Raw genomic sequence first — 14,809 nt, 5'->3', positions numbered from 1 at the left:
TGATATAGAAAATATTGTTGTAAATCAAAGTAGTCAAGGAAAAAAATACTTGTAATTATTTTTTATCATTGGAGTCCTTCTCAAGTTGAAGGAGAACTAGAGGTAACATAGACTGAATGAGCCAATATAAAAACAAGTGTTCTTCTTCTAATGTTTTTATTTTTTTTTTCCCTCTCATTTATTTCAATTGGTACGAGAGCTCAACCTCTTGGGGTTTAGTACCTAACACTATAGAGGAAACAAATTAGATCCTGGGAAAATAAAGATGGAAAATGAATCATGACAAGCTATAACAAGCCACCACCCTTCGAAGGTGTCAAGTATGACTACTTGAAGCAGGGGATGATTGTTTCTTTGAGTCATACCATATTAATACATTGGACATTGTAGAGAATGGCAATCACATCCCCCATGATAAAGAGCTAAGCGAGAGTCCAAGGAGCAGATGAACTGATGAGAAGAAGCAGAGATATTTGTTCAGCTCAAGAGGTCACAACTCCATCATGTATGCAATCTCTAAGGAAGAATACACTAAAGTGCACACAACACTAGTTATGTTTGAAAAATAATTATTTAGGGAATTTTGCTCATCATATTTGTTGAGTATTATTAGAAAATTAGGGAAAGGATAAGAAATATTTTTATTTTAAAATTAAAAGGCTTATATATATTTTAGGTTTCTAATCGATAAATGACCTTTTTGTTTTAGCTCTATAATATTTTTTTAATGTATTAAATAATGATTTAATATCTTGCAAACAAATCTTGTTGATATATATAAGTGGTTGATATGTTTAACAAAAAAATTTAAAAAATAAAAATTGATCATTTATTAGGAATCTAAAACATATTTAAGTCAATTAAAAATATATAAAATATTTAATGAATTAAAAATAAGTTAATTAAAATAAAAAATAAAGTGTTGAAATATCAATTTTATGTTAATAAACTATTTTATTTATTTTAAAAATTTATTAAATTAGAAATTATTAATTCAAAACAATTTTTTCTCCACTAGTCAACTTTGGGGTGATGTATATATAAATTTGTAGATGAATCAAATCACATGTACTGTATCCAGTCTAGGCTCTACAATGGTTTATTTTTCGTGGCGGCTTCACGTTTTTTTTTTCTTAATTTAGATCAGCAACTAATTGTATTAAGCAGGAACTAGAAGTACCAATAAAAATAACAAGAGTCAAGTCAAGTAAAGCCTTGGTTAATCCCTATTTATCTCCCACATGAAATAATAATACATTAACCCAGACATGTAAATGAAAACCCCCATTTGTCATTGCAGTCGCAGTTAGGATTGTGTTGCGACAATTATAATGCGACGGTGGAATCCTGTGCCGCAGTTGCGTTATTTAAAGCCATATTCATTTTCAATTCAAACCTCTCCACAAAAGAAAATGCACTGACAGCTCTAAGTTGGCATGTGCCAAGTTATCACCCCCATGCATAAAGGCCAAAATTACGGCCGCCCATAGTGCCACACAGCAGTGGCGGCTTCACGTACTATGATTTGTTTTTTTTTTTAATCGTGGCGGCTTCAAGTGACGTTGCAATTGATTAGTCTTTCATGTTTGATTATTCTGACAGTTATATTATATTGCAATTACTTCAGATCACATGCAGTGGAGGGTATAAATTTGTAGATCGATCAAATGACGTGTATATTATATCGAGTCTAGTCTAGTTAGTCTCTACAATCTCTCCTTTCCTCTATAGAGTACGTGTGTTTTATGTTATTCTCTATAGAAAGTGCTTTGTGTGTTGTTAAAAATTGGTTCAGTTTCAATGGATTCAGGGCTTGCTATATCTTCTCCTAAAGCTTATTCAGTCACAACTGGTACCTATATATGTCTTCTTCGCACCATACTTTTCCATGCATAGGCTCGATATTTGATCAATTTTTCATTAAAAAATTGTTTGCTTACTAATATGAGGAACCATTGGTTATTGTAGGTGGAAATCTCTGGCGGAGTAAACATTCCACCAAAAATATTTACTATGCAAGTAAGTCTCACATATCCTCCTGTTCCTTTTTTCTTTTGTGTGAAGATCTTCATGTTCCTTTAATTGATCATTATTATAATACACTACTAAAAAAATATTTATTTTTAAAAAATTAATGTTAATTACATATTTATAAATAAGTTGGGTTTTATTAACATTAGTTTCTAGAAAATTTATATTCTTAAAAGTATTTTAACATCAATTTTGAAGAAATTAGTGTTCCTAACAGTCTTTTAACATCGATTTTAAAAAAAATTAATATTGTAAATATTCAGTTAACATTGATTTTTTAAAATCAATGTTAACATTTTGGTTTTTACTCAAAACTATTTAAAACTAATGTTGAACTTAGATTTAAAATCTCTCGCTGCATACTCTACTCTCTTGCTATGCACTCTCTTCCTCTTCGTCTCCGCTCTGTCTCTTACACTCCGTGTGTCTCCACTCTCTTTCTCTTACGTTGAACCAAGCATGAACATTACCCTGGTTAAAGATTATATTTTGCATAGTTTGCTAGATGGTAGTTAGTGACTAGTTTGTTGTGACTTTGGTTTCCGTGGGTTGGATGAGCGTTAGTGTTAGAGTGTTAGCCAGTGATTTTAAGAAGCTAATAGTTATAGTTTCTACTTCTTAAATGTAATTTTTTCATTCTTAAAGAATTTCCAAACACGCTGTATGTGTATTAAATAAATGAAATTCCCACTTTTAGAGTAATCATTTTTAACTTGCCAATATTCATCTGTGTAAATCCAGTGTATCGTCGTTGGCTTGTCATATGATTGATTCAATGTTATAGTCCTCTTCGTTTTGGCATTTTTCTTTTAACCATTTGTTATGACGGAAAGCACAAGAATCAATAATACAGAAATGATGGACATGACACAGTGACTTGTTCATCTCCACCCTACTCCCACCCCCGCTGCACCCAACGAATCTGAATTATTTTTGGCTTGTTGGTTATGAAAAATGTTTGTCTCACATTATTTTCATTTACTCTTTAAATTTCCTGTAAAATTTAAATCACTGAACAGAGAGAGGAAAGACAACCAAAGTAGTTCTTTTTCATTAGGTTTAGAGATAAACATATAAATAGATGACGTGAAGGTGAAATAATGTGACCTACTTAAACCTTTTTATCTGATCAGATTAAAACTATGACCTGGAGGGCAGGGAATAAGTACCTGTAAGCCATGATTTTTTTTTCGTACTCCTTAATGCTAGAGCTAGACTATTTTAAATTCTTCTGTATACAACAATTTTAGGTTTAATGAACTGGGGATTCAGTTACTAAATTTTAATTGAATTTATTATTTACTTTCTGCGTACGATTCACATGGAATTTGTTGATTTCCTTGAGTTTGCAAGTTTTATTAATGTTTCATGTTTCCAGCTACATGCTTGTCCACTAATTAATGATCCAATATTTTTTTGTTTAGTTGTAAATTGTGAATATATTCTACTAAAATTGTGCGTTAAAATATGACAAGAAAAGAGGACACATGGGATTTTAGCTTGCATGATTTGATTATATAAGCAAATATGTATTCCTGACTTAATTTGTGTAATAGTATAACTATGTGAGTTTGCCATAATATATTACTACTAATATTAATATTAGGGGAATAATAATGCATGTGATCCAGATTTAATATTTTTGGGGATAGTTGAGTATATTGACTGTGATTGATATTGGTATGGCGTCAACACTTTACTCTCCGTATCTGTACGTCCGCGTCTCTAGTAAACTAAAAATACAAAAAGCAATTGCAATTAATGCGCTCACAAGTCTTTGTGTGCAAAGGAAAATGCAATGGTATGTACATAACGAAAATTTGAGGTAGTTGGCCTGGTCTGATCAGTTTCTTGTACAAATCATGTGTTTTGGATGCATATGACGAGCGTAGTTTAATTTGATAACATGAATTAATTAACAAAAGGAAAATTGTTATTGATTAAAAGGATTGATGGGGTCGTATAGCACCGTACCCAAGACGTGTACACATTTTGGTGATGAGTTCTGTGAAAACGTGCATGCGATGGCATTATTAGATATAGGATCTGTTTGGGTAAGTTAAGTACTTTTAAAAAAAAGAAAATAAAAAGAATAAAATGAAATAAAATTTTTCGTAAAGTTAAAATGAATTCTCATTAGTTATTAAATTTGTAGATATTCTTTTATTTTTTAAAACAATTATATAAGAAAACTTTTACATGTTAACTAATGGAGAATTTATTTTAGCTTTATGAAAAAAGTTGATCTTATTTTTACTTCTTTTTTTCTTAAAGAGGCTCATACTTAACTTCTTAAATATCTCAGTCTTTTACGTTCGTTCACTTACTCACAGAAATGTATTGGTAGTATAGGAATCACTTTTAAAGCCTGTGTAGGTGAGTTTCTCAATAATTACTTGTACGAGAATGAAAATAAAAAAGTAAAATAAATAAAATTTATTTTAAAATTAACTTAGTCATAAGTTAAAATCAATTTGTAAAAAAATTAAATAAGAAAACTTTTCCAAATTATTTTAAGCATAAGTTAATATTCCCTCCATTTCATTTTATTTAACGTTTTAGTATAAATATTGTTTCAAATTAGTTACTCCTCGTAGAAAATATTTAGGAATTTTTGTGCTTGATTTCTTTTAAACAATACAAATATTTTATTCCTTTTAATTTTTTGCTTACTATTTTGCTTGTTAAATTCAGCTTCACGCTTCTATATAGTTTGTGAGGGTTATCTTTAATGTCGTTTGTATGTTACGGTTTCTTTTGTTTCTTATACATATAATTAGATGTTGTAGTAATTTTGTTAACATGAATTGTATGTAAGTGGATATATTTTTCTCAATTTAAAACCATTAAAAATCTTTCCAAAAAAAATATTCAAACTTTAAAACTAATTTTCATTTCAAGTTTTAAAAAAATTTACAAAAGAAAATTGATTCGAAACTTAAGTCAACCTGTTCAAAACAAACTTTTCAAAGAAAAAAAATATTATTTTCAAAACTATGTGACTTTGATTTTCCTTTTTTTATTATTATGACTTTGATTTTCTAGACACCTAAAGATATATTTAGAAGCAAAAAGTAGACTCATCATGCTAAAAATAATATTTTAAAAAATTATTCCATATAGTTTAAAAAACTAATTTTCTTTTAATCTTCTATATTTCTCAAAATACAAATAAATTGTAATAAACAAAAAATAGGAAGAAATCAAAATCATTTTCTTTATCTTATTAAGGGGGTAAAATAAAGATATCTAAGAGCAAATTACACTCGCATCTCCTGAGGTTAGCACTTATTACACTTATACTCCTTCACTAAATTCGCATTTCTTTTGTCTCCCCTGAACAATCACCGTTAATTTTTTTGTAAAATGTCCTAAGAACTCTTTTCACTCTCGTGTAAGTTTGCTTTCAACCTAAGTTCATGTCGAGTTTCTTCTACGAAAACACCATTAACTCACTCCTCATCTCCCTCGTCAACTTTGTCGTCTTTGCTAACCACAACAACTTCACCGTCCCCACCTCCTCCAACATCGTCTATGGCCTCTTCTAGTGTCGTAATGAACTCACCAATGATTAATGTTATCGCTGCATGTCACATGCGATCACCTAACTCGACAACCTTTACTCTACAACTGTTTTGGCAGGTATGACAATGTCACCTTCATTGGGGTCGAGAATGTGACAGCGACACCACTAGATCCTCACTTCTTTCTCTTTTTTCTTGTTATCTTTGATAGTATTAGTAGGTCAAGGAGTCACAATGTAATGGATGGTAAAAGAAATAAGAAAATCTTGTGTATGATAAGAAAAGGAGTGGGGTTGAGTGTAATAAATGCTAGCCTCATGGAATGTGAGTGTAATTTGCTGTATGCCTAAAGTTGTTAAGTCTTGTAATTAAAAAAAAAAGTCCTTTAGTCTTGTGTGATCAATTAGAGACACATTTTTATAAAGAATGTCATACATTATTAATTTATTTTTCTATGTGTGCATGACTCTTTGAACCTTACTCTATTTTTGAAAGAAAAAAACAAATTAACAGATGTTTTATGTTTTCTTGAATAAAATAAATTTTATTAGTGACTTCTCTTATTTTAATTTTCAAATTGATTATCCTATACTGATTCATCATTTCATCATAGCATTATTGATTGTAGTGATTTTAAAACAAGAATCTATTTTTTTTAGTTGTGCATGGCCACTAATACTACATCCAACATTTGGTGCTGTAGGTTCTTGTGTATCGAAAGCTTCAGAACACAAAAGGAAAAACCAAATTGAATATAATGTTTTGAGGTTACAACAACCAAGTTTGGATCATCATTACAAATGCACTGGAGGAGAGTCTACATATCAAAAATGCAATAGAAAATATGTTGTGAAAGCAGTCCCTAAATAGCCTTTTGATTTAGAACCTCATGCTTCCAATCTTAAGAATATTTTGTACTCTGTCAAAAAACTTTTGGCTGCTTTCTACTATTTTTCCTATCCATACACAATGATTGGCATAGTAAGTTCAAACTTCTTTTATATTACTCTCATAAAATAATCCACATATGTTATGCTCAATACCTAATTTAATTCATTTGCATCAAACAATTTTTTCGATAACAGCAACATTTTAATGTTTTAAATGTGTCATTTTAATTTTTCTTTGGACAGACATTATGCGCATTTTCTTCGTCACTTCTTGCCGTGGAAAAACTATCGGATATATCTCTATCATTTTTTATTGGTGTGTTGCAGGTGATAATCCAAATATGGTATTTCTCTTTAAATAGCCAATTGTAAGATACCTTTAAAATTCATTAATATTTTGAGTTTTTAAAATGTTTCAGGCTGTGCTACCTCAGTTGTTTATTGAAATTTATCTTTCGGGTGTGAATCAACTGTATGACCTTGAAATAGACAAGGTATGGGACTTACTATTAGCAAAACAATACTTAGATCGATGCATCATAAATTACTTTTTTTAGGTCTTTTGGGCTTATGTATTATTCCGTTAAAAATATGATAACCAAATTATTTTTTATATTTTGGTTGATCAAGCTTGACTAATAATTATAGCGTTTTATATGAAAGAAAAAACTTGCAACCTTTTATAGCTAACAAACTTTTCATGGAAAAGTACCGTATGGTTTGTCTTATTACTAATCTATGTTACATGTTTTCATGCAGATAAACAAACCACATCTTCCAATAGCATCTGGACAATTCTCCTTTAAAACTGGTGTCATTGTTTCTGCATCATTTTTAGCTCTGGTGCCACAAATAATCATCTATTTCTACAATGATATTTTTTTAACATGAGTTTTATTATAAAGGGAATTATTATTTTATTCTTTTTTCCAGAGTGTTGGGTTTACTTGGATTACAGGCTCTTGGCCGTTGATATGGAATCTCATAGTAATCTCTTCAACGTGGACTGCTTATTCAATCGATGTGAGTTATTTTCAATTGCATATAGACTTTTTTTCCTTTTATAATGTTTAAGATATAAGTATGTAAAATTGTTCCATGGTGTAACGTACAATTGGAGTTGTCGTCATGTGACTTGGGGGTAATGGCTTCAATTCGTCTTGATAACATTGCTAATAATAACAACTAGGAAGATGAATTTTTTTTTTATTGTATCAAAAATATTGTTAACACTTATGGATCAAAATCAATGCAAGATAATTTTTTCATATTTGACTTTTTAAAAATTTAATAAAAAATTAGAATAATTTCTTGTATATTAATTTTATGACTTATTCATAATAGTTTTTTAAAAAAATAAATTTTTATTTTTAAAAATATATTAAAAAATTAATAAGACGTCATCATTTATTAGGAATTTAAAATGTGTGTGTGTATATAAAAGTTATTCAATTATAAAAAAATATTGATATATTAGAGACACGTTATGTTGGTGAAATATCCATGTAAAATATTTAATTTTTTAAAAATTACATAGGATTAGACATTCATTCGTAAAAAATAGGTTAATTGATGGATTGGGTAAATTTTATTAAAGGGATTACACACAAGTTGGGTTTTCTCAATAATTTTTTAATAAATTGTAATCAGATTAATGGATTGTTTTTAATTCATCCATTATAGTCCGAATAAAATGTTGTCCAATTCATCCATTTGATAAACCTATTGAAAATTTCGACAAAAGCTTCAGAAACATTATTCCAACCACAAAATCATCATCATGAATTGAACCCAAGATGAAGCTCTGGGTTAGTGGAGAAGAAAACCAAGTCTTGATGAGATTATGATTTTGAGCTAACTTCTTTGGTCTTTTGTTTAAAAGATAGAGGCAAAATATGAACATTTCTACAAACACACTAATGGACACTAATTAATGTCAAAATATTTTGTTTGATGCTGCTTAATTACAATGTTTTGCAACTTTTCAGGTGCCCCTGCTGAGATGGAAGAGATACCCATTGGTTGCAGCAATGTGCATGGTTTCTACATGGGCATTTGCATTGCCAATTTCATTTTTCCATCACATGCAGGTTCTATTCTATAGCTAATTGTGCTTTTTATAGACCTCTAATTATGGGTGATCGAGCATGTAATTATCTAATAACAAATCCTTATCCCAAACTTTAGGGTTGATTTCGTTGGATTCATGATTATTTATTTAATTCACCAATTAGAACTTAATCATGAGATATGAGTGAGAAAGTTGAAAAAAAAGAAAACTAAATATGTAGATATATAGAAGAATGAACTCCATTTTCATTGCTTTGGTCTAATATGTACATTTATTTGTCAACTATGTCTATCTCACTTGAATAATAAATAGCCTATTACTAACTAATTATAAATAACTTACAAACTATTGTATATGCAAGCTACAAGCTATCATCTAAGAATATATATATATATATATATATATATATATATATATATATATATATAATCCTTGAAGTTTTTATATTCCTTTTTTTAAACAAAGTTTTATATTTTCTAATAACTTTCCACATGCTAGTAATTAGAGTAAGAAAGATGAAAGGAAGCCAAACTTTTTTTTATTGCTAATTCATGTAACAATGTACAGACTGTTGTGTTGAAGAGACCAATTAGCTTTCCGAGATCATTGACTTTTGTTGTTGCATTTATGACCTTCTACTCCATGGGTTTGGCATTGTCTAAGGTAAAAGCCTTTAGTTTCTCAAAATACACGTTTTTTCCTTCTTCTTTCCACTATCAAGCTTTTCGTGCAATATGTGTACCTAATGTAATACCTTTTATTGGATTTATATAGGATATACCCGATGTTGAAGGAGATAAAGAACATGGCATCAATTCTTTATCAGTACGCCTAGGTCAGAAACGGGTATGTATTCCAAATCCAACATATCAACATAATTGGTTGTGCCCTATTGTATATCCTTAGTTGTTCTTAACTAATTCTTATCAGGTATTTTGGATTTGCGTTTTCCTTTTTGAAATGGCTTTCGGTGTTGGCCTCTTGGCAGGAGCATCATCTTCTTACCTTCATACTAAAATTGTCACGGTAATATATATGTTTATTACATGTCTAAGTTGCAATTACAAGTGATGTATCCTTTTTCCACTTAAGAATATATAACAAATGTTAGAATATATAAATTAGCAAGTCTAAGAATATATAACAAATGCCTTATTATTTCTTTATTTAATTAGGATTATGGGTCTATTTTTAACATAATACAATATAATTTAAATTTGTGTTTTATCTTTCGTGATACATTTTTCACATCAATATTAACACAATTTTTATTATAAGTATTCCATTTCCACAAATTGTTTAAACTTGTTTTAAATATTGATAAAGTGAATATAAACTTGTTTAAACTTTCTAGTAAAGTTTGAAATTTATTTGGTTCCAATATTTCAGGGTTTGGGAAATGTTGTTCTTGCTTCAATTCTCTTGTACCAAGCCAAGTCCGTAGATTTAAACAACAAAGCTTCCACTGGATTCTTCTATATGTTCATTTGGAAGGTAATTCTCTTAAAAATTGTTTTCCATTTAAGGAGTCCAATTTCAAGTTTTATATTTAAAAGAAATAGCTTTCCAAATATTCTTCCCATATTGCATGTGAGATATAAAGTTGTGGTTTCTATTGACTTAAGAATCCAATTGAAATACAGAACACAGGAGTAAATTGGGTAACTTAAAGTTATTTTATGTGAACATGAATTTCTATGACTAAGATGATGCACTTAATCATATATTGCAGATTTAATTTCATCTGTATATATTGAGATGTGAATTATTGCCAGTTTATACGTATATACATTTGTTTTCAAATTGTTTGCACTACATTCTTTGTCTTTGTTCATACAAAGTGGAACATAATAATAATTTATTAATTTTTTATTTCTCTTTGCAGCTATTGTACGCGGCATTCTTTCTCATGGCTTTAATTAGATAAGGATATCGTTGAAGGTTAAAACAATGTTCCTGACACATACAACAAAATAAAAGGAATATATGTTTTGTATCAAAAATTTATCAAAGAGATAAAAACTATAGAGATATCAGATATGTGTTTCCCAAAATATTAATTCTTGTATTCTTAAGATATATATATATATATATATATATATATATATATATATATATATATATATATATATATATATATATTAATTTTGTGAGATTTTGTGTGTATCTACATTGATACTTACTTGACTTCTAGAGCCATTTTTTTCATATGTGGAATAAGAACAACTTGTTATACTAGAAATTTTTAGACAAAAAAAAAAGTTAAGTGTTTTAAGAAAGAAAATAATGAAAGTAAATGTGATTCTTGCACGATGCCCTTTAGTAAAAACATTCAAGATGAAATATTTACTATCAAATAAGAACCACTAAGCATATTTCCCACAAAAATAGTTTTTTTCTAATATATTATTTGAATCTACTACCAAAACATCCTCGGTGCCAATTTGAAACAATTCTATCATCTCGTATATTTCACTGTTGTTTTTTAATAGCTGGTATTTTAACTCATACAATGTATGGGTGATTTTTATATTGTATTAATATTTTTAAGAAAACTAAAAAAGGCAAGTAAAAAGGTCATGCAATTTTTAGGTTAAACTGATCGTGATTCCTCTTGTGCTGCTTTCTGACATTTAGGTGAATATTTTTCATAATTAATAAATAAATATGGAAGACTTTCAGGATGTAAATTTGTGAATAATGGATACTGACCGGGGTAGTAAAAAAATGCATCGTTAGGTTGAAATCCTCCCACCTGGATAGCTCTAGCTGTAAATACGTCATCGTTCATCCCCACTTTTGATGGCTAACAACTTAAACATAAACTCCTTAGTCGAATTTAATCAATTTATAAGGAGGAATAGATATTTTTGTTGCAATCTAAGAAGGACATATATTATAGACAAACGCCAATTAATACATATTCGACTTTTAGCAACATTTTTTTTACTAACACTAAATAAAAATGTTATTAAAAAACTTTTACTAATATTTAAAAATGTCACTAAATATAAATAAATATTACTAATATATTTTCGCGACATTTTATCAAATATTTTGTATAGTTCACATCGCTAAAACTTTTAGTGACATGATCTATACACAGCATCTGATAAAATGTCTCCAAAATATATTAGTAATATTTATTCATATTTAACGACATTCTTTAAATGTAGTAAAAAACTTTTAGTAATATTTTACTAAATGTTAGGCTAAAAATGTTATTAAAGATCACAGGTGTTTTCTATGGAAAATAAAAATCATAACTATAAATAATTAAATTATGTTTAACAAGTTAAACAAATACATATATTGTTGTAAAAAAAATACATATACGCTTTTAAGTACTTGTGTTATTTTATTATATATTGACTATTTTTAAATTAATTTTGATCATCCTTGTAAAATAATATGATTATATGAAATGATATACTTGTGTTTGACAACAAGTATCTAGTTTATTTAAATTATGGTGTACATAATCATTGAAATAATATGTTTTAGTATTTTTTTTATTTTGGTTCATTAAGTTTTAAAAGTCTCATTTTAATCTTTTATATTTTTGAAATTTTTATTTTTATTATTTCTTTTATTTTCTGTTAACAATGTTAATGTGTCATCCTTAACTTGTAACTTTTAAAATAATTAATATTACACATGACGACTACAAATTACTATAAATTTTATTTTGTTTTAAAAACTATAAAAACCACTAAAAAATATAGTCACTCTCTTTGATCCTTTTCTTCAGTCAACCAAACTCATTGCACCATGCAATCACTGCCAAACCTTCATAGCCACAACTCCTCCACATCGCGTGCCCTTGCCACAAGCTACCTAAACCATTGACGCACCACCCACCCAAAGCGGAGCCTACCACCCAAATTGTATAGGCCACCAAACCCATCGCACCATCCAACCACCCCTCAAACCTCCATAGCTACCTGTTAATGGCTGCATTATTTCAACTAAGTATCGAAATGATATTTTATGTTGATGCTACAATGTTTAAAAATTTAAGATTTAGAGCATCAAGACAAGAAAGTCATCAACAGTGAAGATTAAAGATGAAGGTTATCAATGGTAGATACCAAGCTAACAAAGTCATCATATCATATGTGTGTGTGTGTGGCGGAGAATTTTGATTACTCTATCAAATTGTATACGTTGACCATTAGTATACAACCGCTAACTAGGTGATTGTTTATGTAACGCCCCAAAACTTTCAACCCAGTGCATAGATATACATGACATGATTTGGTTGAGATTTAATTGAGCTTTAATTGTTTTTAACACACACACACACACACACACATATATATAATTCTCCGCAATTAAATTTCTTTATTGGTTACCTATAATTAATTTGTCTATGATTGATTTGCCTATAGTGATTTATTTAAATAATTAGTACAATGACTAATTAAATTATTTGCATATAGATACATACAAAGACGATCTGTCAAAAACCGTTACAATATCCGAAACTTTTTAAGACGGTTATCTGATAACCGTTGTTGAAAGTAACATCACCATATGCACTTACTAAGATGATTGGGCATACAACCGTCATAAATTAGACACATATACCATGACGGTTCCATAGAAACCGTAGTAGAAAGTTTTACTTTTTACGACTGTACTAAAGCTCATCTTTGTAAATTTTATGTCTTTTATGATGGCCTTTTTTACAACAGTTCATAACCGTCATAAAATGGGCAAAATAACCAACTTTAAAAGTGGTTTTTCTAGTAGTGATCAAAATTTCCTCTTTCCCTTTGTGTGGACATCTAAATTTAGGTAAGGGAAATTCTTTCATCTGAACTCAAACCCATGGCTGTTTTAGGGAGGATTCAGCCATGGTATTGCATGCTTAATTGTCTCCATTGGTCTTACGTTTTACTTTGCATGTTGAATTAGATGGATGATAACCTTTTTTACAAAATTATGTTTTGATGGTTTGAACTGAGTTGAGAGTGCATGTGTCTCTTTTATTAATCTATTTGACTCTTTAGTTATTTGGAAATACTCTAATTACAAAGGAGATTCTGCTCAATTTTCATCAAAATTTTAAAACAAGGTTTCCTCTTGAAACTTAGGGCCAGATTACATGAGGCAACAATTGTTTCCAGGTTTTGGTTTGAGTAGGTACCACTGCCTTGAGGTTTAAAAATAATCTACCAGTTGGATTTTGTAAACTTTGATTTAAATTGAACTAGATGCAAAATGCTAAAACTTTTCTATTGAGATTGTGATGAGATAAGCTCAAAATGGAGATCATCCGTGACATGCAAGTTGACCTCTTTGTTTTTCATTTTGAAATTGGTCGTGCTCGATTTTTTCTCAATTATGTAATTGTGTATTGATCTTATTCAATATGTGTTTACCAATACTTTAACCAGACAAAATAATATTTGTAACCGTGTATATTAGGTTAATTAAAACCTTGTCCTTCTAATTTAAAAACTAATTTGAAAACAAATTTGAGGTGCTGAAAAAATTGTTTCAAGTAAAAAAAAAGAGCTTTAAAGAAAATTTTGCTGGGAATTATAGAAAGAGTTTGGGTGAAAATTTTATTTTGTTGAAAATATAATTTTGTTAGCTTCAATCTAGAAAAATTAGAACTCAATTTAGTTTTGGCAAGGTTTTAGAAAAAGGTAAATCTTTGAAATAGTGTAATTTTGGAATCAAATTTGCCTTGCTGCCTAGTAGAATTTTTAGGAATTTTTGTAGATTATTATTAGACAATTGGGGTACCAATTTAGAAAACAAAGTTAATGAACTTTGATTCTATGTAAAAAAAATGTGTGCTAAAGATCTTTTACTAATTTTAATTTAAATATGCTTTCTGTTCTATTTTTAAGAAACTTAAGTTTTGACAGTGCAATGAATTGCTTTTAGTTGACTATTGAATAAATGCTTAGCTTTCTATTTTAAGTTAATTAATTGAAGACGGTGGCTAGGGTGCACACATAAAATAACTTGGACATCATGCCAATTTTTTCTGAACCATTAGATTTATACATTTTTAAATTGATGGTTGTGATTAATTTTTCTTTTTTCTTTTTTTATCCTCTTTTTATTTATTCCTTTCCTAATTTACCCTGCAACTTATCTGATTCTTTCTTCTCTCTCAATGCTCAAGTGCTTTCCCACCCCACTCTAATCTTCTCTCTCACCGTAATCATGAACGCATCTTTCCAGTCACTAAAGATTTTCGCTTCAAAATCCATAGCACACCTTTCCAGTTCGTTGTCCAAATCTAGAAAACGCTCATTGGAATACCCCTTCGT

The 14,809-nt window shown here is 29.1% G+C and overlaps 1 protein-coding gene across 1 annotated transcript; it reads left to right on the top strand.

Moving 5' to 3' along the window:
• The first annotated feature begins 1,696 nt into the window (after positions 1-1,696).
• LOC114424576 (glycinol 4-dimethylallyltransferase-like) lies at positions 1,697-10,578 on the top strand. The gene is made up of 13 exons (XM_028391437.1): positions 1,697-1,852; positions 1,969-2,019; positions 6,259-6,536; positions 6,689-6,772; positions 6,865-6,939; positions 7,205-7,288; positions 7,379-7,468; positions 8,434-8,535; positions 9,084-9,179; positions 9,291-9,362; positions 9,447-9,542; positions 9,906-10,010; positions 10,402-10,578. The coding sequence occupies exons 3-13, from the start codon at positions 6,525-6,527 to the stop codon at positions 10,441-10,443; spliced, it is 858 nt and encodes a 285-aa protein (XP_028247238.1). The 5' UTR covers positions 1,697-1,852; positions 1,969-2,019; positions 6,259-6,524; the 3' UTR covers positions 10,444-10,578.
• Positions 10,579-14,809: the final 4,231 nt, after the last annotated feature.

Source organism: Glycine soja, chromosome 8 (assembly GCF_004193775.1).
Source record: "Glycine soja cultivar W05 chromosome 8, ASM419377v2, whole genome shotgun sequence".
In the NCBI taxonomy this organism is placed as follows: Eukaryota; Viridiplantae; Streptophyta; class Magnoliopsida; order Fabales; family Fabaceae; genus Glycine; species Glycine soja.
Note: the sequence above shows the minus strand (reverse complement) of the source record. Positions and strands in the feature narration are given on the sequence as shown.

What these genes read in the sequence shown, in the direction of transcription:
- LOC114424576 (XM_028391437.1), top strand. An exon ending in GGACTGCTTATTCAATCGAT is followed by an intron (nt 7,469 to 8,433) that starts GTGAGTTATTTT and finishes GCAACTTTTCAG; the next exon opens with GTGCCCCTGCTGAGATGGAA. An exon ending in TCTATATGTTCATTTGGAAG is followed by an intron (nt 10,011 to 10,401) that starts GTAATTCTCTTA and finishes TTCTCTTTGCAG; the next exon opens with CTATTGTACGCGGCATTCTT.